The sequence below is a fragment of the Frieseomelitta varia genome, unplaced genomic scaffold, assembly GCF_011392965.1.
Source record: "Frieseomelitta varia isolate USP_RPSP 00005682 unplaced genomic scaffold, Fvar_1.2 scaffold_742, whole genome shotgun sequence".
NCBI classification, from domain to species: Eukaryota; Metazoa; Arthropoda; class Insecta; order Hymenoptera; family Apidae; genus Frieseomelitta; species Frieseomelitta varia.
The window spans coordinates 563,616-585,660 of NW_025110526.1; the positions used below are offsets into that span (position 1 = coordinate 563,616).

Consider the following 22,045-nt stretch of genomic DNA (forward strand, 5'->3'; position numbering starts at 1 on the left):
ATACTTTTATTATGATTTACTGAAAAAATGTTTATTTTCGTGATACTAGTACATATGACAACCACTCACACAGAACAGCTATATTGTACATAGTACGATATAGTTTGTCTACAGGCAGTAATAGGCGCAAGTCATACGCGCTTGCACATTCATTCTATTCACATACACATTGCAAAACCTGTAACGCGAATTACACAACTGCTTATTCGATTATATGTAATAAAACATACAAAACAATTAAAATAAATTAACGCGCAGTATCTCATGTGAAAACTAATGAAGCTATTCTCGGTAATAAAAATCCTTCAATTAGATGTATATTCTTTTATCAGAGAAAATCAAGATCGTTATGACAAATATGCTACAAAACAATACACAGACTGATCTCCACAGCCATGCATTGTTTACTTCTGTCGTAACTTAGTGGATAACAAACGTTCGTCGATCAGTCTTTTATACTCGACGACTTATCAACGACGTATTAATCTCTCTGCAACATTTGCACGAGACTGTTAATTCAGTCTAAATTAGGACAAATACAAGTATTAATCATATTTTAGTTAAAGTTCATCCTTCAGATCTTCCTCATCACCACCTGTTGGTGGAACACCACCACCTGCACCTTGGTACAATTTGGCAATAATAGGCTGAACAATATCTGTAAGTTCTTTCTTTTGTTTCTTATATTCCTCTGGGTCAGTGTCTGCATTCTCTTCTAGCCACTTAATTTTTTCTTCAATAGCTTCTTCCATCTTAGCCTTATCGGAATCACTAACTTTTGAGCCAAGTTTCTCCTTATCAGCTAGTTGATTTTTTAAACTATATGCATAAGATTCGAGTTCATTGCGCGCTTCTACTCGTTCTTTCAATTTCTTGTCATCGTCTGCGAATTTCTCTGCATCTTTTATCATCCTTTCTATATCATCCGGAGTAAGGCGGTTTTGATCGTTGGTAATAACAATCTTTTCTCGATTTCCAGTTCCTTTGTCCTCAGCAGATACTTGCAGAATACCGTTAGCATCAATTTCAAAAGTAACTTCAATTTGTGGTATACCCCGTGGTGCTGGTGGAATGCCAGTAAGATCAAATTTACCAAGAAGATGGTTATCTTTTGTCATTGGACGTTCACCTTCATATACTTGGATAGTTACTGTATGTTGATTATCCGATGCAGTAGAGAAGATTTGCGATTTTTTGGTCGGAATCACGGTATTTCTACAAACAAATGAAAATGCATTTATTTATTTAGACAAATAATATGAACGTAAATAAAAAATAATTGAACTTTTCTTACCTTGGAATGAGTTTAGTCATTACACCTCCAACAGTTTCAATACCCATTGTAAGTGGGTTAACATCCAAAAGTACAATAGCATCTGTATCTTGCTCTCCAGAAAGAACGCCAGCTTGCACAGCAGCGCCATATGCAACGGCTTCGTCAGGATTAATACCTCGTGAAGGTTCTTTACCTCCAAAGAATTCTTTAACTAATTGTTGAACTTTAGGAATCCTAGTGGAACCTCCAACAAGTACAATTTCATCCACATCCTTCTTGTTCATATCGGAATCTTCCAAAACTTTTTGTACAGGTTTCAAGGTACTACGGAAAAGATCCATATTCAACTCCTCAAATTTGGCACGTGTTAAGGTCTCAGAGAAGTCTTCACCTTCAAAGAACGACTCAATTTCAATTCTCACCTATGAAATAAAAAAAAACATATTAGTTATAAAGATATCATAGATTTTACTAAATTATTTTTGATCACAATATAGCAAAACATACTTGGTGGCTAACACTGAGTGCTCTTTTAGCTTTTTCAACTTCACGACGCAATTTTTGTAAAGCTCTACTATCCTTGCGAATATCTTTGCCTTTCTTCTTCTTATACAGTTTGGTAAAATGATCCATTACACGTTGATCGAAGTCCTCGCCACCCAAATGAGTGTCACCGTTTGTTGCCACAACTTCAAACACTCCATTATCAATTGTAAGCAAACTGACATCAAAAGTACCACCACCCAAGTCAAAGACTAACACATTCTTTTCCCCATCTTTTTTATCCAAACCATAAGCAATTGCAGCAGCTGTAGGTTCATTGATGATTCTCATAACGACAAGTCCAGAAATAGTGCCTGCATCTTTAGTAGCCTAAATAAAAATAATCATTTATTTAATAAATACTTTTAAAGTTAAATCTGGTTTGTTCTTGAAAGCACATATTCTATATTTACTTGTCTCTGGGCATCATTAAAATAGGCAGGCACAGTAACAACAGCGTGAGTAACTTTTTTCCCTAAGTATGCTTCTGCTGTTTCTTTCATTTTACCAAGTACCATAGCAGAGATTTCTTCAGGTGCAAACACCTTTTCTTCGCCGTTGATCACCATTCTTATATGTGGTTTGCTATTTTTTTCAATTACTTTAAATGGGAAGAACTTAATATCACGTTGTACGGTAGGATCTGACCATTCTCTGCCAATTAATCGTTTGGCATCGAAAACTGTATTCTCAGGATTTGTAGTCAACTGATTCTTTGCAGCATCTCCAATTAAACGCTCACCATCAGCAGTAAATGCCACGTAGGAAGGTGTAATCCTGTTTCCTTGGTCATTGGCTATAATCTCTGCCCTTCCATTTTTATAAACTCCAACGCTAAAATATTTGTTTCAAACGCTTGTTTATTGAATATCCATGTATGCATATCTTTATTAAAATGAAAACAATCATTGAGATTTATTTACCAAGAATACGTTGTGCCTAAATCAATACCAATGACAGTACCAATATCTTCTTTCTGTTTTTCTTCTTTTGCAAAAGCAAAAGTTACTAAGCCTAATAAAATTAGAGCTTTAATTCCCTTCATGTTTCTTCATATAAACGTTTTTCTGTAAAAAAAAAAAAAAAAAGAAAAATATACAATTGCATACTTTTAATGTAATTTTAACTATTTAACACATAATATTTTCATACAAATTCGTAATTTGTGTTTAATTATTCAAGAACATAGAAAAAAACGTGAATTACTGACACAGAAGATTCTAGCACTGACGTGCAAAGTATTAGAAATGATCGCATTAATATGATACAAAAATGAACACTATAAAAATTTCAACAGTATTGAATAACAGTGGTGTTGTACGCAGATACAATGGATAAAAATAATAAAACACGAGTGAAATTACTTGTTGAAGCAGTCTTCCAGTTCGGGAAACATATTTCGCTACCTATGGTACTATACAAAGCACACTTCGAGTACGTTCTTTTATGTTACATGTTAACAATTGAAACCGATGTGATAATTACGTTTCATGTATTTTACGGAACTGTAATAGGAATTCTTTTATACCGAATAAAATATAAAAAGTATACTACAGCATTTTATAACAAGACGTGGCAGGACAGTAAAGTATTCACAGCATTGTATGAAGTTTCAAGCACAATACCTTTTCAGATTTATTAATGTCGATTTAGCCACACAATTCTTGAGTTTGGCCATTTATTACTTACCAGATTAAATACACGTCTTTCTTCTTTTCAGAAGTAAAAAGCTTGGTTACTCTCAACACAACTTCTACGAACAACACGAATAACTAGGAATGACTGACTACAAGCCGCTCTTAGTACTGGGATATTAACAAGGTGAATACGTCGTGGCCTACGTTGATTGGTCGTCCGAGTATCCGTACTAAGGGAAAGAAGAATGTTAATTGGTTATGCTACATACAGTTGGCTGCTATCGATAGGCCCACGTCACAACGGTACCGTATTTCTGGAAATTTCGAGTACTTCTACCATTGGTGGAATTAATGTTAAGAGAAATTTATGTAACATGTAAAAACAATATCTCTTGCTTGTCGTTATCACGTGTTAAGAAATTATATATTCTACATAAAGTTTTTATCGATTGTTATTAATGGATTATATTTAAAATATATGTCTTTATGTATTATTCCTTATGAAAATATATTTAGGTTTATTATGCATTTTTAATAATATTAAATATATATAATGTATAAAAAATTATTTTCTGCGATGTTTTTAATATGTAAATTATATATATATAGATAAATAATTAGCACTTTAATAATTTTATATATATATATATATATATATAAAATTTATATATTAAAAACATGATTAGTATAGCAAAAAATATTAGCAAAAAATAATCTTTTGATATGATAATTTTTATTACTTAGATAAAATTAACAAATCTTTTTCTTTTTTGTTTTTTAACAGATAGTTATTTCAACTCTTACGTATTTAATGCAACGTAATGAAATCTAAGAGGATTATTTTACATTAACTACACAAGTTATTTTTATTTTTGTCCTTCTGTCTTCATTTCAAATATAATACTTCTCTACTTCACATCTCTTTCATAAAATAATAAACAACGAAATATATAAAAATATTTATTTACTACACCAAATATTAGTATCATGATTATTTAATTATGTACCAATGTTAAGTACTTAATTTAATGTTTAATATTTATATCAATATTTACTTCTTGGTTGTAACATATCTAAAATTAATGGTGTAAAATATGTTATGATGCAATCAGCACCTGCTCTCCTCATTGATAAAAGTACTTCTTTCAAAACATTTTCTAAATTTATTGCACCATTTTGAGCACCATGATAAAGCATAGCATATTCTCCTGAAACCTGATACACAAACATTGGATACTCTGGGTGTGCATCTTTCGTATGTCTAACAACATCCAAGTAAGGTAAACCTGGTTTTACTATAAGCATGTCAGCTCCCTCAGAAACATCTCTAGCCTAAAAAAAATATTTCATTTGTTTTATTTAAAAAAATAATAGGAAATAAAAAATTTCACACAGTTAGAAACTAACAGCTGCTCTAGCAGCTAATCCGTTACTCCCTGGAGGTAACTGATAACATTTTCTATCTCCAAACTTAGGTGCAGATTGTGAAGCATCTCTAAAAGGCCCATAAAATCCTGATGCAAATTTCACAGCATATGATAAAATTGCAACTTTATTCATTAACCCAGCTGTCGCTAATTTCTTTTTTATTGCACGTATCCTCCCATCCATCATATCAGACGGCGCCACAATTTGAGCTCCTTTGTAAATAAATAGACAGTATTCGATATTACTTCTATACATTTGAAGAAAAAAAAATCTTACCAGCTTTTGCATATGCAAGAGCAATTTCAGAAATACGTTCGATACTAGCTTCATTATTTATACTTCCATCTTCATTTAAAATTCCACAATGACCATGGACAGTATAAGCACATAGACATACATCACATGCTATTAGTAAATTTGGAAACCATTTTCTTATTAATGGTACAGCTTGTATAATGGGATTCTGTGTACTATCTGCGTTACTTCCAATGTGATCCTATTAAAGATATCATTTTTTAACTACTTTACTCTGATCTTTTTTATAAGACATTTACCTTCTCCAAATGTTTTGATACTCCAAATAATAATATTGATTGTAACCCTTTTGAAACCAATGGTTGTAACATTCTTTCTAAATGATTAATGCCATACCGATAAACACCTGGCATACTAGCAATTGGTTCTTTAGCATCTTGTTCATCGCTGTAAGAATATGTATATGCATGAAAAAGCAAAGCATTATGTAGATTGTTAATTAAATATTAAATTTAATTTATTTTTATTAAATTTTGAAAAGTGAATACATACTTTTTAATATACTTACGTAACATAAAAAATTATTTTCAAAAAACATCAAATCTATCCCATCTGTAGGGGATAGATGTAAGACATAAATATAAATATGTTTCATAAAATGCTTATAAACCTGAACTTGCTATATACACGTAAATAATAAAAGCGGTAGATATGAATTTCACTTACGAGATGAAGATTGGATACATAAGAGCATTAACCGTGATTTCTACATTTGGTGATTGCCATTGACGTAAAACAGGATGAAAAATACCACTGTGAAGAATATGTTTCGCTTCTACCTCTACCATTTTATTTTTAAAAAATAAATACTTATTTTCTTCAAATTAATTCTTATTTCACAGACGATTCAGCCTAACCTATATTTTCTGACCCAATTTTGCCTCAGTTTGTATATGTATCTTTCTATTTTCTACTATTGTACTGTATCTCTATCCCTTTAAATATACAATTCATACTTTATTATTTCCTGTATATAAATATTAAGTTTATTAATTTTGTTAAATTTATTTTGTAAAATTTATAATTAAAAAATTTTTGTATTAATGTAATATTAATTACATTATATTGTTTTAATAACACAACATTGTTTTATATTATATTTTTTAAATAACAAATATTAAAAAAATTGAATAAAAACAGTTAAACAACTTACACGTATATTCTTCCTTTAAATGTACCGTAAATGCAATGTATCTTTCTCTAAAAATGGAAATGTATTTAAAATTGCAAAATAATTGTCATCGTGATAAGCTAAAAGAACAATAATAATTAAGAACAGTACTAGTTACCAAAATATTTAATGGATTTATAAATGTTTCTTTTGCGGCGAAATTTTGTTAAATAATTATTCATAAATTAATCATTTATAATTATTTCTGAATATAAAAAAATATAAAAACATAAAAACAATAATACTATTTTATAACGCGCCAATATGAAAATAGATCAAATTCCTGAAGTATTGTTATTATTTTTATTTGTATTATTTAGGGCCGTATCACTGGACACGTCTTGAAAATAGATTTTGGTTTTAGGAATTATAAGCATCTAGTTGCAATCTTGTCTATTATCAGTTCGGAATTGCATTCTTAATTTTTTCTAAAAACATTCATTTTTGTTAAAGTGGTAATTGCTATTGGGCAAAAAATGATGAGAAAGTAAAATGGAATTTAAACTAAACATAAATGTAGCGAAGCACTATAAGTAGTTTTTTACAATTTTGAAATTTACGAACGAATAGAAACCTACAGTGTATTTAAAAACTAGAAACTTGGAAACAGAAAATTCTCAATTTTTGTTAGATTTCTTATTAAGAAATCTATTTTTCGGCGATAAATATTAACATTGTCTAATAGCATTGGTATTAAATACGTCATTTTATTTAAGTTCCGAAAATGCTGCGATCTACGATTGATAACCGAAAACGACAAGAAGATGAAGTTTTAGTGCTTTCAAATATTTATAACAATAATGAATTCTCTCATAGTAAAGAAGATATAATACAATGCTATTATAACGTATTTCCTCTTGTCAGTGATGATTTACTGAGACTTGAAAATATTTATGAAAAGGATTTTGATTCATTTTCTAGTTATTTTGTCAAATATTTGCCACCTATTAGAGTGTATTTACAACTTAATACAGATTATCCTACTGAAAAATCACCGAACTTCTATATTATTTCCTCATGGCTTTCACCTTGGCAGATATCTCTTATTTGTCAGAAATTAGATGAGATGTGGCTACAAAATAAAGGTCAAGAAATATTGTTTTTATGGTTTGAATTTTTAAGAAATGACGTCCTTGATTTTCTTAATATTAAAAATACATTAGATATTTCATTTATATATATGACATATCATAACATAACAGATTATTTTAAGTTAAGTTTAATATTTGAAAATGATATTAGAGCTATATATAGTATATTATTTTTTAGTCCATTGAAGTTTTTAATAACTTATGATAAATATAAACAAGAGATTGAATTTGAAAGTAATCACTTTCTATGTATTATATGTTTTGATGAATATTGTGGAAAACAATGTACAAAGCTTAAAAATTGTAGTCATGTATATTGTAAAAATTGTATACAACAATACATTACTATGAAAATTAAAGAAAATAATGTGAAAGATATTACATGCCCGAATTTGAGTTGCAATCTTGACATTACACTTAATGAAATTAAAAAATTTTGTCCAGAATTATTTTCAAAATATGAAAATACATTACTACAAATAACATTAAACACTATGAGAGATGTAATCTTTTGTCCTAGAATTTCATGTCAATGTCCACTTATAAAAAATGATGATGACACTCTAGCTATTTGTAGCAAATGTGATCATACTTTTTGTACTTATTGCAATAAGGTATTTAACTTTATAATGAAAAACAAATGTTGATTGTATCTTCACTATATATTATATATGTATATCACTATAAAAATATATAATAAATATACATTAGGTATATCATGGAGTTGAACCATGTGCTATGTCTCTAAATAACACATTAAAACTTATTGAACAATATGAAAAAAGTAACAGAGATCAAAAAAAATTGTTACAAATAAAGTATGGAAGGAAACAATTGCAAATAGTCGTTGAAAAATATTTAACAGCAGAATATTTAAAGGTACGTATCAATAATAAACAATTTATGTATTGATAGTTTTATAATGTAACAATAATATTTATAGAAAAACAGTAAATCATGTCCAAATTGTTTAACTGTGATTGAGAAGATTGATGGATGCAATAAAATGATATGTAATTATTGCAAAGCTTGCTTTTGTTGGCTTTGTGGAGTACATATTACTACGAAAAATGCATATGACCATTTCTTGAATGTTGATAATAATTGTTATCAGCGTTTATTTGATATAATAGAAGAAGAAAATACTGAACTATAATATAGAGAGTATATATATTTTTTGTATCAAAAATATGCGATGTATTTTTAATCAATAAAAATCACTATTTATATGTTTGTGTTAATTATGTACAATTAATTAACATGCATATATATTATACATATTAGTAAATGATTTTTTTTTTTACATATTAGTAAATCCATTTTTTTTTTTTTTTGGTATTAACAAGTATCTCTTGATATATGAATCTCAACATTAGTTTCTGTTACTAACTGTTCTGTAACTGTTAATCCATCTCCTTGATAAGATGCTGTATTATCTAAAAGTTATTATAAATGTTTTCTAATATTTTTTAAAATTTGTAATAAATATCTTATACAATATTTAAAACTTACCAGCACATTCTTTATCACAGTCTATCAATGTTTGTTTTTTTAAAAATTGCTTCATATTTAATTCTATGAGTTTTGGACCAAATATCCAATATCCAATACCTCCTCCCAATATAATAGCAATATTTACATATATATTATATGACATAACAGCTAACATTAAAAGGTAACCAAGGGATGTATGTACAAACCAGTGAAATAGTTGAAAACTCCATGTAGACCATTGTGTACTAATAAAACAGTATTAATTTATAATGTCAATTTATTTTTGTAATTTGTTATTCAGTAATTTATAAAATATACATAATACCAATGTAAAGAAATATATCTTCTGATAGATTTTGAGGATATTCCTGGTAATAAACAAGAATTTTCCGATAATGTTGGACTTTGATTTTGTATAAGGGTTAAATTACTTTGATGTAATTTAATTTGTAAAACTTTCATACTTTCATACAATATTGCAAGTGCAAATAAACCTAAACAGGTGCAAAAAAGACTGGAAGTTGTGACAACATTATACCCTGGTAAAAGAAAATTGCCTAAATTGTTTCCAAACCAAAACCACATATGCATCTACAAATAAACTAAGACTTAATATTGATGATTGAAGAATATGATTATGAGGTTATACGTACCGTAATTAATCTTATTCTCTTTTAACCTGCAGTTTTAAGACAACTCAAATTGACAAGAGTTGTAGATATAATTGTCTTTAACATTCTAAATAACACCTAGCTTTACCACTTATCGTTATATTCGTTAATGACTCAACTGTATATTATTTACTGTTACTACATTTGAAGTTTTATAAAGAATCATAACACTGAAATCGTACTCATACTTTGCCATTTTGATTGTATTTTTATTGTAAATAATAATAATACAGGCTACATTCAATTATGTTGTTAAAAATATATAAAATATAAAATTTATAAAACTTATATTAACATATATTAATAGATATTAAAATTATATATATACATGATGTGTATACTGCATATACGTGCATATACATGATTACGTGTAGTATAATTGAATTTGAGTTGCAACATAAAAGTACTTGATCTAGTAAGTTTCTTAACTTTATGTTGTTTAAAGTTAAAGTTGCTAGGAAACAAGTCATATAACGCTAATATAATATGCATATTGGTTTTAAATCTTTTCGATCATGAAAACATTTTTCCTCAGAATTAAAGCAGGAGCAAAAATATGGTACGACCGTACATTCTTTCTAATCAAGTGTTAATTAACTGAAGCATAGGAAACTTGTGATCAAAACAGTATATTAGAAATATATCGATCGTTCATTGGCCAACAACGAAGTAGAAAAGAATTATTTTTGAAAATATAAATTTCACTAAGCATCATAAACATCAATATTCATTTAATAGGTAAAATTTCAGCATTCTTATATAAAAAGAAAGATACCAATTAGAAAAGTTTAAATAAAAGGATTTATAAAAAGGAGCCGGAAGGTGGCGGACAGAATAAAGCACGACAGCGCTATCTACATCGTTGGGACAAGCAAGCGTGGCTAATCAAAGCACTAAAAGGTAAGCCGTAAAGGCTGTTTATTTTTGGATTTTCGTTCGTCCTACAAGATTTTTTCTCGAGTAATGTGCTTCCTGGCCGTGTCGGACGGTACATCGTGTTTGAAAATCAGTTGACGAAGCAGCAATGACCACGGAAACGTAGGTGAACCGCCGGACAGGCTGTAACGTCGAGCATCTTGCCTAGTAAAGTGAAAACTCCATTTGCTCCCCTCACTCTGAACTCCCCATACCCAGCCTCTCGTTGGCGCCTTTCTAACCAATTGCCAGGCGTACATTAAGCACTGACGTCGTACGTACGTGTGGATAATATACGGAGATCCGAGAACTTTTTTTGCGCACGTACCTTTATGCGTTGTACACGAATCCTGCGCTCTTCTAATGCAGTGATCATTTCTGTGTAGATTGATAAGAGAATATTTCTTTCACTTTGTTACCCATAGGAAAATGAGCAGTTCTGAGGAGGTATCTTGGATTTCGTGGTTTTGCAATCTTCGAGGCAATGAATTTTTTTGTGAAGTAAGTACCTTTTTTAATGCAATATCTCAACATGTATATTTTAACCTGCTAGTTTTTTTTGAGGTTAAGAATTGTAAATTTGTTGACATTTGTTGTCTAATTCTACGACTATATAGTTTGCATAAATTTTTATTTCTCTATATTTAATAACAATTAAGTACAAAAATTTTCAATAATTAATATATTAATTAATATAACTATAATTTATCATGTGCGTTGGTTGATACAGTATTCTTGCAGGTTGATGAGGATTACATTCAAGACAAATTTAATTTAACTGGATTGAATGAGCAAGTACCACATTATAGGCAAGCATTAGATATGATACTTGATCTTGAACCTGGTAAGTATATTATTTACGTCTTGCCAGAAAATATCAAAGTACTTTTAAGCTTGTTTCTATTCTGTAGATGATGAATTGGATGGCCATCCAAACCAGTCTGAATTAATTGAACAAGCAGCAGAACTACTTTATGGATTAATTCACGCACGATACATTCTTACTAATCGTGGCATTGCTCAAATGATTGAGAAGTATCAAGCTGGAGATTTTGGTCATTGCCCACGTGTATATTGTGAATCCCAACCTATGTTGCCTCTTGGTCTTAGTGATGTTCCTGGGGAAGCAATGGTCAAAAGTTATTGTCCCAAATGTATGGATGTTTACACACCAAAAAGTTCTCGACATCATCATACTGATGGAGCATATTTTGGAACAGGATTTCCACATATGCTTTTCATGGTTCATCCAGAATATAGACCCAAACGTCCAACAAATCCATTTGTACCTAGGTAAGTTGAAATGAAAGAAGAATCTTTGCAAATAGGTGTAATGCAATTTGTTTGAATTCAAATGCAACAGCAAATGTGTATTTTTGATAAAATTATGTAAAATGAAAAACAATATTTTTACAGGTTATATGGCTTTAAAATTCATCCTCTAGCATATCAGTTTCAACAACAATCTGCATCAACATTTAAAGCACCATTGCGAGCTGTTAATTATAATAATGGAAAACGTTAAAAAACATTGCAACATAGTTTAGAACATTTTTTCATTATTCAAAATACAATTCCTAATTTCGTCCCTAAGGATTAAATAAAATATTATTTTTTATATCGATCTTTACACATCTTAGCAAGGCGCTGAAAAACTGATCGTTTCGTTTGACCATCTGTAATTAAAAGTTTGAATGTGACTTGAACTTTTCGGATTTTTCCACGGTATTTATAGCATACCGAAAAGATTCAAAAGTGACATACCAAACTAACATTGTTTACCTAGCGCCAAAGTTCGTTTTTATTTCAGCTTTAGTAACAATCTTCTTTTATGTTGAAAATCATACATGTATGATTATATGTCAACTTTGATCGAAACAAGTGAAACACTTATGATAATTAGGGAGTAAAATTCAAATAAGAATTACCATAAAGTGTATCCATTTAAATATTTTGCATCCCCGTATTTGCTGCCTAGTAGTTCCCAAAATACGAATAAAAGCCGATCTCGGAACAGGTAGCAGCAGATATCGATTTTCCCCCCCCCCCCCCCAAGAAGAAAAGAAGATACATATAAATTGATCGTTTGTTAAATATAATTTAATTTAAATATTAAGCTGTGAAAAAAAGCAATTTATTTATACATGATTTATCTTAATAAATACTGAACTCTGATAAACAAGATTTAAAGCAAATTTAAAAGTAAAGACTGTGTTCTATAAAATCTTGTTTTTGTCACAATTTTTTTTGAAAACTGCATTATATGCAACTTTTAGTAACCAGAAAAAAATTTTTTAAATTTTTTGAATATGATATGTATTTAACACAGACAATGCATATTTTAATATAGTAAAATAAAATGATTAATACTATTTTTTTTTATTATTATTATAAGTGTTCAAAATTGTTATTTGTATATTAATGAGTTATAGATATATTTTTAAACATTTTGAATCAAATATATTTAAATTAAATTAATTTTATTCAAAAAAGTAAATGTATAAAAAATGGATTTTAAATAAATATGTTCTCGTATCTTTTCAATATCGATATTCAACATCTACTTTAAAAATTATAGAAAAACTTATAAAATTACAATATAAAATAAAGTTCCAAAGTAATTTTTAAAACTTCGACAAAATGGAATTTACTTGTAAAATCGAAGTATTTATAATATTTAAAGAAAATGTATTAGCAAATGAATTATATTTTACATTAAAGTTGATTGTTTTTCAGTCATTTATTATATATTGCTGAATTTTCTCTCGAGTATAAATACAAATTATTGTAACATAACATAACATAACCTACTGTAAAAAAATTATTTTTATGTTTATTATGTTAATTTAATAAAAAAAAAACCTTTTGATGTTTGACATAAATGATTTATAATTCACATGAAAGCGCCAGTGCAATTTTGAGAAATGTCTCTAGATTTCTAGAATTATATATTGCAACACTGTTAGCATTGACCAATCAACGACTGTATTTAAGGTTTGAATTCGTAATGTAAACGAAAAACCGGTATGATACAAACTAAACAGTATAGTGTCATCAAAATCAATTATGTATTTTAATGCATATGTTCTAAAGTTAAGTGTTTCTGGTAGCATTTAATGAAATGTGTTTTAAATCTTTATTAATAATACATTTTAAAATTGTTTGTTAAAAATCGTGATTCAAGCGATTTTTGTAATTGTAGGTACGATAATATTTTCACGCCAAGGTGGTTATACGTGGAATTGTTTTGTTTTATTTAATTTCCAAGATATTCTGATAATTTTTAAATATATCAGAAGCTTCGGATGTCCGATTATTGTAATAAATTTTGATATTTTGGAGTAATATTGTATCTTACATGCATTTATATTCTTTTTTTTCTTTACTAGTGTAAATTAATTAAAGTGTATTTTTAGAAAGTATCAGATCTATCAACATAGATAGGTCCATGTTGAATAATATGGATTTTCAAAACCATACTATTTCACGTCCAAAATTTCAACCATTGCGTGTGAAAGAATTATTACATTTTTGTGAAAGCGATGATGATGAAAGTGAAGACAGACCACAAGATTCTGATAATGAATCAGATTTTGATGATGTTTATCCTCTACCACAAGATAATCATGTTGAAGATCATTTAAATATGTCATTACCCTTGTTTAATACATGTAATGAACCAGAAGAAACTTGTAACGTTTCACAGACAGTTGTTTATTCAAAACCTCAAGAATTTGAAATAAGCAATAGTAGACTTACAGAATGCAAGTCTGAAAGTAAAGCATTTCCTAAATATGAACAAAATATGTCTGAAAGAAGTCTGAAATGCGAACAGTCAAATCAAGTGCAATTAAATATTGAAACTTCTGTACAAGACAAGTTTTCACAAATTGAACACAAAAATAAATGTATTACTAATGTAAACATTAAAGGAGAATCAAGTCAGAATCAATATTTAGATCAACAAAATTCCAGCCAAGTGAGCAATAGTAAAAAATCTATTGCTTCTACATCTCAACAATTGGAAAGTATATCACAATCTGGAATAGATAATTTACAGAATATAAATAAGAAATCTATTGCTTCTACATCTCAACATTTGGAAAGTATATCACAATCTGGAGTAGATAATTTACAGAATGTAAGTAATAAAAAAGAAACATCAGAATCAACTTCTATGGTAAATGAAGAAAAAATTCATTGTGAAAATGTATCTTCCACAAGTAAGACATTAATATCAGATACAGGAACATATATAAATTCTATTGATCAGCGGATATTACAAAGTCCTTTGAAACATGCAGTTAGTTCTACACATCCAGATCCATGTTTCTCTCGTAGAAATATTACGCAAACACCACAAAACAAATGTGATATATCTAAAAATCATGGTTTGACTCCAGCTACAATTTTATCTCATTGGTCTCAAAATAATATGAAACAAACTCCATTACAAAATAAAAGTATTAATTTTAAAGATTCTATGCAAACTCCAAAAAATTCTTTTTATTTCACATCAACTATGGGAAAACATGAAACTCCACGGTATATATGTTTGTGTGCGTGCGTGTGTATAATGCAATGTAAATTATTTATATATTGATTTGTATTTAATTATAGATATTTGGATGCAGAGGATAAAATGAGAAAACCTTTAACAGACACAGGAGGTTTTGTACAAAATAATACTTTTAATAAACGTTTACTACAAGGATCTCAACTTCCTAAAGTAAATGAAGTAACACCTAAAGCTCAAGAAAAATCATTATGTAAAAATTTATGTGAAAAAGACTTACCAAAACAAATATTTGGAACATTAGAAAATGATCTAGGATCAGATGTTAATGAAGAATTGAAAGAAAATAAGTATTTAAATATAAAGAATAGAGTAATGGATAAAGAAACAATAAATAAAATACCAAATATCAAACATATTCCATCTTGTATTAAAGACAACAAAGATACTTTGAAATCAAAGTGCAATTATTCTCAGTATCATCATTCAGAAGCTAATAATCAAAATCAGCAACAGGAATTAAATAAAATTGTAGATAAATCATTGAATGTACAATTTTCACTTCCATCTAATGTTCCTAAATCTAGACAAACTAGAACTCTTTTTGTTCATGAAAAAGAGTATTTAATTTTGGATACACTTGGTCAAGGTATGAGTGGAGAAGTTTTGAGAGCACAGGACTTATCTTCTCTCGAATTATGTGCTATTAAATGTGTTAATCTTGAACGTATGGATAAAGATTCAGCACAAGGTTGTTTAGACGAAATTTTAATGTTAAATAAATTACAAGCACCATGTGTTGTTAAAATGCTTGATTAGTAAGAAATTATTTTATAATATATATATTTGTATATATGCATGTACTGACATTTACATTCAAGTTTTTCATTTCAGTGAAATTAAGCCTCCAATGGTGTATGTGGTAATGGAAATGGGAGACACTGATCTTAGCCGCCTTTTAAAAACTATGTCACGTGAAAAACAAATTTCTCTTACGATGATTTTATATTATTGGACAGAAATGTTGACAGCTGTTAAGCACATACATGATAACGGTACATAGCTTAGTATAAGAATACCATTTATTTATTAAATAATTTTTTAAATATTTTACACATATACATTTTTAGGAGTAATTCATTCGGATTTGAAGCCTGCAAATTTTTTATTAGTAAGTGGACGATTAAAACTTATAGATTTTGGAATCGCTTCCAGTATGAATGCTGATATGACATCTGTTGTAAAAAATTGTCCAATTGGAACTTTAAATTATATTAGCCCTGAAGCCTTAATGGATATTGGTGGTAATTCAGATTCACCCACACAGAATGTTAAATATAAAGTATGAAAATAGAATTTTTAGATCTAAAGTCGAAGTCTAAAGATAATTCAAATGTGTTTATTTTGTAGATCAGTTTTAAGTCGGATGTGTGGTCTTTAGGTTGCATTTTATATAGTTTAGTGTATGGTCATACACCATTTCATCATGTTCGTTCACAATGGGCTAAAGTGAATGCAATAACTAATCCAAAGTTGAATATTTCTTTTCCTACAACTATGGTGTCAGAAGATGGTAATAAAGTTATACAAACACCACCAATTTTAATTGATGTAATGCGTAAATGCCTTCAACATGATCCAAAAGTACGACCAACGGTAGCCGAACTTTTACAAGTAGAGTATATACCCACTAAAGAATATATGTCAACTACATTTCCTGAGATTCCAGCAAATATTTTGCTGAAGATAAAGCATACATTAAATGAAGACGAATGGCGACAATTAACACGGGTTTGTACAATAACATGTACAAATATATTATAATATTATATAATATTTTACATTAAAAGAAAAATAATTTTATATAAATCTCGTATTACAGATTTTGGAGAATAGAAGATATATATGAAAGTATTCAAATTAAATACTACTGTTTATGTATGTACATAGGTTTTTTTTATACATAACAATAGGCAATAATATATGGAGCGTTTATTTAAATGTATTATAGTTAAATATAGGACTTTTTCAATACTGGTTAAAAATATAAGATTGTATCATAATATGATTTTATTATAAAGTCCACTTATGTTTACCTACATGATATACATGCAAAGTAGACAATGCATTTTAAATGAAACACGCCTGATCTATTAAATTAAAATATCTTTCATTTTATTATCACACACTCATGCATACAAATGACTTCATTTAACAGAATTGGTAGCATTCACGAGGACCTATTGTGCTATATAGCTGCATGATTGTAAATCTAAAAATACATATCTACATGTTACTCGTGAAATAATGTACTTCGAATCAATTCCGTTGCAATTATTTTTAGACTTTAAATAATACAAAAGTATGCAACGTATAAAAAAAAAAAACGCAAGATTAGTTCAACATCACTTTTTTTGCGTTTTCATTGAAAAAACAGTTTGCACAATTATATTATATTGCACAATATAATTTTAATATTGCCAGTCAGTGCATTGTAGTTAGTTGCCAATATTGTAGTAATCTTTCACCTTTTGGTAATGCCATTGAATTGGGTCTTTCGAATGTTAACATAATATCTTTGACTTTATTTTTTAATTCATTGTCGAATAAATGGCCTCCCGTACGTTCTAATGCCGATGCCATATCATATTCTACAGAAGGAAGGGGCTCGCGAATAAAACGTGCAGCACTAGCAATACTTGGTACTATATGACATTGTAAAGCTTTGATTTCCCAAAGACTACTAAGAAGAGCGTTACTTAATAAAGGATCTCGTTCTTCCATTAAAAACGGGTCTCCAGCACCATTATTTTCTTCTAAAATTTCTCCTTCTTGTGGATGATCAATAAGACGTTTCAAACCAGGATGCCTAAGTAAAAGATTCCCAACAAATAATAAAATAATAAGAATATCTTCAGGTGGTGCTACAAGAGTTAAACGCGCAAGTCTTTTTGCGAAAGCGGCAACTAGTGCTTCTGGTAAGTGCCTAAAAACAAGAATACATGGTAATTCTTATATAATATACAAAAATATAATATTTTCAATTATTTGAAACACTTACGTTGAACTGAGGAAAAGATCAGATAGATAAAATAAACGTGCTTTGTATTTTGTGTGAAATATTTCTGGCTCAAACATAGAATAAAGTTTGGTAAAAATGTTAGGATATTCCAAATTATGTTTAGTAACTAATAAAAATACACCTTGTAATGCAAGTAAGCCAATAGGCCCATCTGCATCCAAGGAATCCATAAGAAAGTCTGTTAGCAAAACAGGTTTTTCCAAATGTGGCATAACTCTCTCTAAAAGAACTATTAATAATTGTTTATGTAATTGTGGTGTCAATTCCCAATGCATAACACAAGCCCAAACTTTATTTAATGCACGTCTTGCTCCTGCTTGATCCCATATAAAATTCTTTGTAGCTAATAAATAAAAGGAAAGGTATGAACTATATAAGTTAATTTAAGTATAAGAAAAAAGTATGGAAAAGTATATTTTTATTACCTTGTTCTGGTTTACACAATAAATTCTTATTTTCAGATATTTCATTTTCTGGAACACAAAACTTAATGTGAAATATTAATTTTAAAACAAGTGACAAAATCATATTTAATTTATTTAACTTATACCTTCAATTTCTTTTGGCAGTGATAATTTATGTATAAGTTCCAACAAATTCTTAATATAAATTTCATGTGGTTGTCTTTTTGGGGTAAGAGATGGAAGACATTTCCATGTGTAATAAAGAGCGTCAGGATATTCTATAATTTCTTGAAATCTAGATATTAAACTAGTATTATCCTTCTCCGGTGAAAGTAACTTCATCAAAATGGGCTTTAACCGATGAAATGGAAAATAATATCCCAAGTTGCTAATTGGTTCCAATGGATTTTTACCTTCTTCAGCCATTAGTTTTAAAGCCGTAGTGAGAGCTTGTAGTTGAACGGCGGGTCGATATTTTTCCATTGATGCAAGTATTTTTTCCCATAATTCTTCATAATAGTTCCTCAACCAATTGATGTATCTTGCTTCAGGACTTGGCTCTGTTTCATAAATCTTATGGAACAGCTATTTCGAGCTCTCAAGCATATACAAAATCAAAAAGTATGTATATATTTTTTATCTCTGTGCTTAAACTTTGTGCCCACAAACGTATTTTTACAAAGTATCAACACAAGAATTTACAATTTTCGTCAACAAATTTGAAGATGCCCAATGTCAAAAATTATTAAATAACGAAATATTAAACTATCTGAACATACCTGAAATAGTAAGAGATATTGTACGTTCCAAGTACATGTCACCTCTTCTTAGAACTTCGACGAATATTGTTTCTATTGTAAGTAGACAGGACAAAGTGGATTCCTGATAGAGTGATCAGGAATTTTAATAAATGACATAACCTTAAAAAGTTGATACATTCATCAATTTGAAATGATTTTTGACTTTGTACTTACATCCCATTGAGAAATTATGTCTACTAGATTATTTGCGTATTTTCTCGAAGTCAAAAATTCTTGAGCTTTTTGTCTCAAAAGTTTCGACGACATCTTTTGACTGGAAGAAGCGCCGGGAAGATTTGCTACATCCGCCATTATTGAATGTGACTTCAGTAATGGTAGAAGATTGTCCAGAATAATGTTGAATATATTCTTTTGTCTCTGTATTTTTCTACAGAATCAGTTTATTTCGTGAATCTAGAGTAATTTATTGCAGAAAGCGTTGTTAGTTTGTTACAAATATTGGTAAGATATGCCGTCAATAATGATATTGTCAATTTCTTCGTTTAATTAACATTTTAAGTTTTGTAACACTGGCTGTTAATACAAACGCATATAATAGTTTACAAGCAAGTTTCTAGTAAAAACATACGCCAATAAAATTTACGTTGTAACATTATAATACATCGTAAGTAGATATTTCATTATTATTAATTTGTAAATAAGAAATATTGTCATTTACATATTAAAGATGCTTTTTGCAAATTGGTATAACTTTGATATGATAAAACTTTAAGTTAAATATCTTGTGCATTTATCGTTATTGATATTTTTAAATCCTCATGATTGTGAGTATCTTGTATAAAATTGTTCTATTAACAAAATTATTTTAAGTTTCATTTAAAGGTTATTTGGTATATTATTATTATATATATATGGATTTAATACTAATTTTTATATCTACTTGTTAATATTTGTAGAAAATTAATTTTTTTATTATAATTGAATGATAATATAATTTCTTATATTTGTCATTATAAGCATAATATTTTTTGGTTGATTATTTATTTTAAAGGAAAAGATGCTAGAAATAACGTGTAATGATCGTCTTGGAAAGAAAGTTAGAGTTAAATGCAATCCGGATGACACAATAGGTGATTTAAAGAAATTAATAGCTGCACAAACTGGAACACACTGGGAAAAAATAGTTCTAAAAAAATGGTATACTATATTTAAGGATCATATAAAACTGCAAGATTGTATCCTTTCAAACAAAATATATTTTGACATAACATAATTATTAACAATATAAATAACATTTTTCTTAACTTAACAATACAGATGAAATTCACGATGGCATGAATTTAGAATTGTATTATCAATAATTAATAATATTGTATAAGTTAATGTTATATACATAATAACAATAATAGTACATTTTATATTTAAGCGTTTCTGATTTTGTATTCTACATGATAGATAAATACATAATATATATAACAACAATACAGTAAACAAACATAAATAGCAATAACAAAAAACAATCTTAGTTTAAATTGTTGAAATCAATTGCTGTTTACAGTTTAAGAACTTGTTATTCCTATTTAACATCTAAATATTGCTATATTATTTTTACAAATGTAATCTCTAGAAATATATTTTATCACACTGTAAAATATAATATCTTAGTAACTTTTAAATAGCTTTCATTTCTATATATACAAATAATACTAAAATGGAGTAAAAAACAGCTTATAGTGTATTTCATGAGTCTGAATTATCTTTTCAAATTTATATCAATTATATCTTTATAAATTTAATAGTGATGTTAAAAAATATATAATTATTGAAAATAACAATAGATATAATAACTCAGTTAATTTTTTATCAATCTCTAGAATTCTAAAAATTAATGTGGTCTCTTGGATAATTTCTCTGTTTTGTTTATTGAACTTTCTGATTGAACTGTAATTCTACCTCTGTTGCTTAAGAAGTCTCTTATATGTTGTACTATCAAATCTATTGCCACTGTAACAAAATATAAATACATGTAAATCACCAAAAATAACTTTATAATGATGGGAAATTTAATTTCTTTATTTCTTTTCTACAATTTAAACAGATAATATCAAATTACATAATTTAAATTATAATTATTTTGTATAATGATGACAATTTTATTGAGATTAAAATTATTTGGGCATTTAAAAAATAAGAATATCAAATAAACGAATTAGCACCACACTGAATAATATAATTAAATGTCTTTGACTATGGCAGTACATGAATGATGTCGTAATTTAAATGAAAAATATCACATCTTAAAGTATTATGCTAATATTATGCTTTATCTTCGCGTAATAAGTTTAATTTGTATTACTATATTGATGCATAAAACATTCATTGATTGAGAAGTAACAATATATAAAAAATCTAATTTTTTTAAAATACATACATGCATGTATATGAACCTTCATAAAGGTTCTTATATGTAAACTAATACTTAAGCTTGTTTTACATAACATAGATCAATCTTATGTATAAAGTTGAATAATTATGCATATTGGAATTATAGTGTTTAAACAAGGTACTTTGTATAATCATGCATTATGCCTAAGTTTTAGGAACAATCAAAAATTAATTTTACCCAAATTAAGGGTTTGATAGATGCATACACTAGAAGCAATATTGTTTGTTGCTTAATACAAGTGTAATACAAATATAGTTGTATAATTATATATAAGAAACAATTGTGTTCAAAAAAA

The 22,045-nt window shown here is 28.2% G+C and overlaps 8 protein-coding genes across 21 annotated transcripts in view; 4 read left to right on the top strand and 4 right to left on the bottom strand.

Annotated features, from left to right (window-relative positions):
- Positions 1-9: 9 nt before the first annotated feature.
- Positions 10-6,506, bottom strand: LOC122535592 (endoplasmic reticulum chaperone BiP). 4 transcript variants are annotated; one of them, XM_043667266.1, is made up of 11 exons: positions 6,353-6,416; positions 5,866-6,134; positions 5,439-5,586; positions 5,161-5,380; positions 4,864-5,096; positions 4,563-4,788; positions 2,743-2,833; positions 2,233-2,653; positions 1,784-2,149; positions 1,295-1,698; positions 10-1,215 (listed from the first exon to the last, which is right to left on the bottom strand). In XM_043667266.1, the coding sequence occupies exons 2-11, from the start codon at positions 5,985-5,987 to the stop codon at positions 561-563; spliced, it is 2,886 nt and encodes a 961-aa protein (XP_043523201.1). In that variant the 5' UTR covers positions 5,988-6,134; positions 6,353-6,416; the 3' UTR covers positions 10-560. The 4 variants fall into 4 exon arrangements, with proteins under 4 accessions (XP_043523201.1, XP_043523197.1, XP_043523200.1 ...); XM_043667265.1 differs by lacking the exons at positions 10-1,215; positions 1,295-1,698; positions 1,784-2,149; positions 2,233-2,653; positions 2,743-2,833 and adding an exon at positions 6,489-6,506 and having other exon boundaries at positions 4,403-4,788; positions 6,353-6,399; XM_043667262.1 differs by lacking the exons at positions 4,563-4,788; positions 4,864-5,096; positions 5,161-5,380; ... (1 more) ...; positions 5,866-6,134; positions 6,353-6,416 and adding an exon at positions 3,509-3,651 and having other exon boundaries at positions 2,743-2,886.
- On the bottom strand, positions 5,046-9,892 carry LOC122535601 (probable low affinity copper uptake protein 2). The gene is made up of 5 exons (XM_043667284.1): positions 9,609-9,892; positions 9,281-9,546; positions 8,974-9,200; positions 8,776-8,897; positions 5,046-5,118 (listed from the first exon to the last, which is right to left on the bottom strand). The coding sequence occupies exons 2-4, from the start codon at positions 9,544-9,546 to the stop codon at positions 8,800-8,802; spliced, it is 591 nt and encodes a 196-aa protein (XP_043523219.1). The 5' UTR covers positions 9,609-9,892; the 3' UTR covers positions 5,046-5,118; positions 8,776-8,799.
- On the top strand, positions 6,708-8,892 carry LOC122535597 (E3 ubiquitin-protein ligase RNF14-like). Of its 2 annotated transcripts, XM_043667275.1 has the most exons (5): positions 6,719-6,857; positions 7,982-8,075; positions 8,173-8,340; positions 8,405-8,691; positions 8,773-8,892. In XM_043667275.1, the coding sequence occupies exons 1-4, from the start codon at positions 6,847-6,849 to the stop codon at positions 8,615-8,617; spliced, it is 486 nt and encodes a 161-aa protein (XP_043523210.1). In that variant the 5' UTR covers positions 6,719-6,846; the 3' UTR covers positions 8,618-8,691; positions 8,773-8,892. The 2 variants fall into 2 exon arrangements, with proteins under 2 accessions (XP_043523209.1, XP_043523210.1); XM_043667274.1 differs by having other exon boundaries at positions 6,708-8,075.
- Positions 9,893-10,426: 534 nt separating the features above from the next.
- LOC122535600 (casein kinase II subunit beta) lies at positions 10,427-12,748 on the top strand. 5 transcript variants are annotated; one of them, XM_043667282.1, is made up of 5 exons: positions 10,427-10,526; positions 10,967-11,042; positions 11,283-11,385; positions 11,435-11,834; positions 11,958-12,748. In XM_043667282.1, exons 2-5 carry the CDS (start codon positions 10,971-10,973, stop codon positions 12,064-12,066), a joined length of 684 nt encoding a protein of 227 aa, XP_043523217.1. In that variant the 5' UTR covers positions 10,427-10,526; positions 10,967-10,970; the 3' UTR covers positions 12,067-12,748. The 5 variants fall into 5 exon arrangements, with proteins under 5 accessions (XP_043523217.1, XP_043523218.1, XP_043523214.1 ...); XM_043667283.1 differs by having other exon boundaries at positions 10,471-10,526; positions 11,453-11,834; XM_043667279.1 differs by having other exon boundaries at positions 10,524-10,664.
- A 665-nt stretch (positions 12,749-13,413) lies between these two features.
- Positions 13,414-17,120, top strand: LOC122535612 (dual specificity protein kinase TTK). 3 transcript variants are annotated; one of them, XM_043667301.1, is made up of 7 exons: positions 13,414-14,309; positions 14,349-15,086; positions 15,162-15,875; positions 15,952-16,112; positions 16,188-16,399; positions 16,468-16,848; positions 16,940-17,120. In XM_043667301.1, the coding sequence occupies exons 1-7, from the start codon at positions 13,990-13,992 to the stop codon at positions 16,964-16,966; spliced, it is 2,553 nt and encodes an 850-aa protein (XP_043523236.1). In that variant the 5' UTR covers positions 13,414-13,989; the 3' UTR covers positions 16,967-17,120. The 3 variants fall into 3 exon arrangements, with proteins under 3 accessions (XP_043523236.1, XP_043523235.1, XP_043523234.1); XM_043667300.1 differs by having other exon boundaries at positions 13,414-13,859; positions 13,958-15,086; XM_043667299.1 differs by having other exon boundaries at positions 13,414-15,086.
- Positions 17,121-17,210: 90 nt separating this feature from the next.
- On the bottom strand, positions 17,211-19,663 carry LOC122535614 (nucleolar complex protein 4 homolog B). Of its 2 annotated transcripts, none has more exons than XM_043667302.1 (6): positions 19,518-19,663; positions 19,323-19,425; positions 18,690-19,103; positions 18,565-18,612; positions 18,119-18,482; positions 17,211-18,043 (listed from the first exon to the last, which is right to left on the bottom strand). In XM_043667302.1, the coding sequence occupies exons 1-6, from the start codon at positions 19,653-19,655 to the stop codon at positions 17,542-17,544; spliced, it is 1,569 nt and encodes a 522-aa protein (XP_043523237.1). In that variant the 5' UTR covers positions 19,656-19,663; the 3' UTR covers positions 17,211-17,541. The 2 variants fall into 2 exon arrangements, with proteins under 2 accessions (XP_043523237.1, XP_043523238.1); XM_043667303.1 differs by having other exon boundaries at positions 19,323-19,463; positions 19,518-19,653.
- Positions 19,664-19,721: 58 nt separating this feature from the next.
- On the top strand, positions 19,722-21,042 carry LOC122535617 (ubiquitin-like protein 5). Of its 2 annotated transcripts, none has more exons than XM_043667310.1 (3): positions 19,722-19,805; positions 20,356-20,539; positions 20,622-21,042. In XM_043667310.1, the coding sequence occupies exons 2-3, from the start codon at positions 20,362-20,364 to the stop codon at positions 20,663-20,665; spliced, it is 222 nt and encodes a 73-aa protein (XP_043523245.1). In that variant the 5' UTR covers positions 19,722-19,805; positions 20,356-20,361; the 3' UTR covers positions 20,666-21,042. The 2 variants fall into 2 exon arrangements, with proteins under 2 accessions (XP_043523245.1, XP_043523244.1); XM_043667309.1 differs by lacking the exon at positions 19,722-19,805 and adding an exon at positions 19,842-19,968 and having other exon boundaries at positions 20,355-20,539.
- Positions 21,043-21,156: 114 nt separating this feature from the next.
- The window catches only part of LOC122535616 (uridine-cytidine kinase), a 3,155-nt gene continuing 2,266 nt past the window's right edge, over positions 21,157-22,045 (bottom strand). Inside the window, exon 5 of one of the 2 annotated variants that reach the window (XM_043667308.1) lies at positions 21,157-21,308. In XM_043667308.1, the coding sequence (XP_043523243.1) occupies positions 21,190-21,308 (119 nt within the window). In that variant the 3' untranslated portion in view covers positions 21,157-21,189. Of the gene's footprint in view, positions 21,309-21,849 lie in introns of those variants that run through there. The other variant, XM_043667307.1, reaches the window with a different exon arrangement.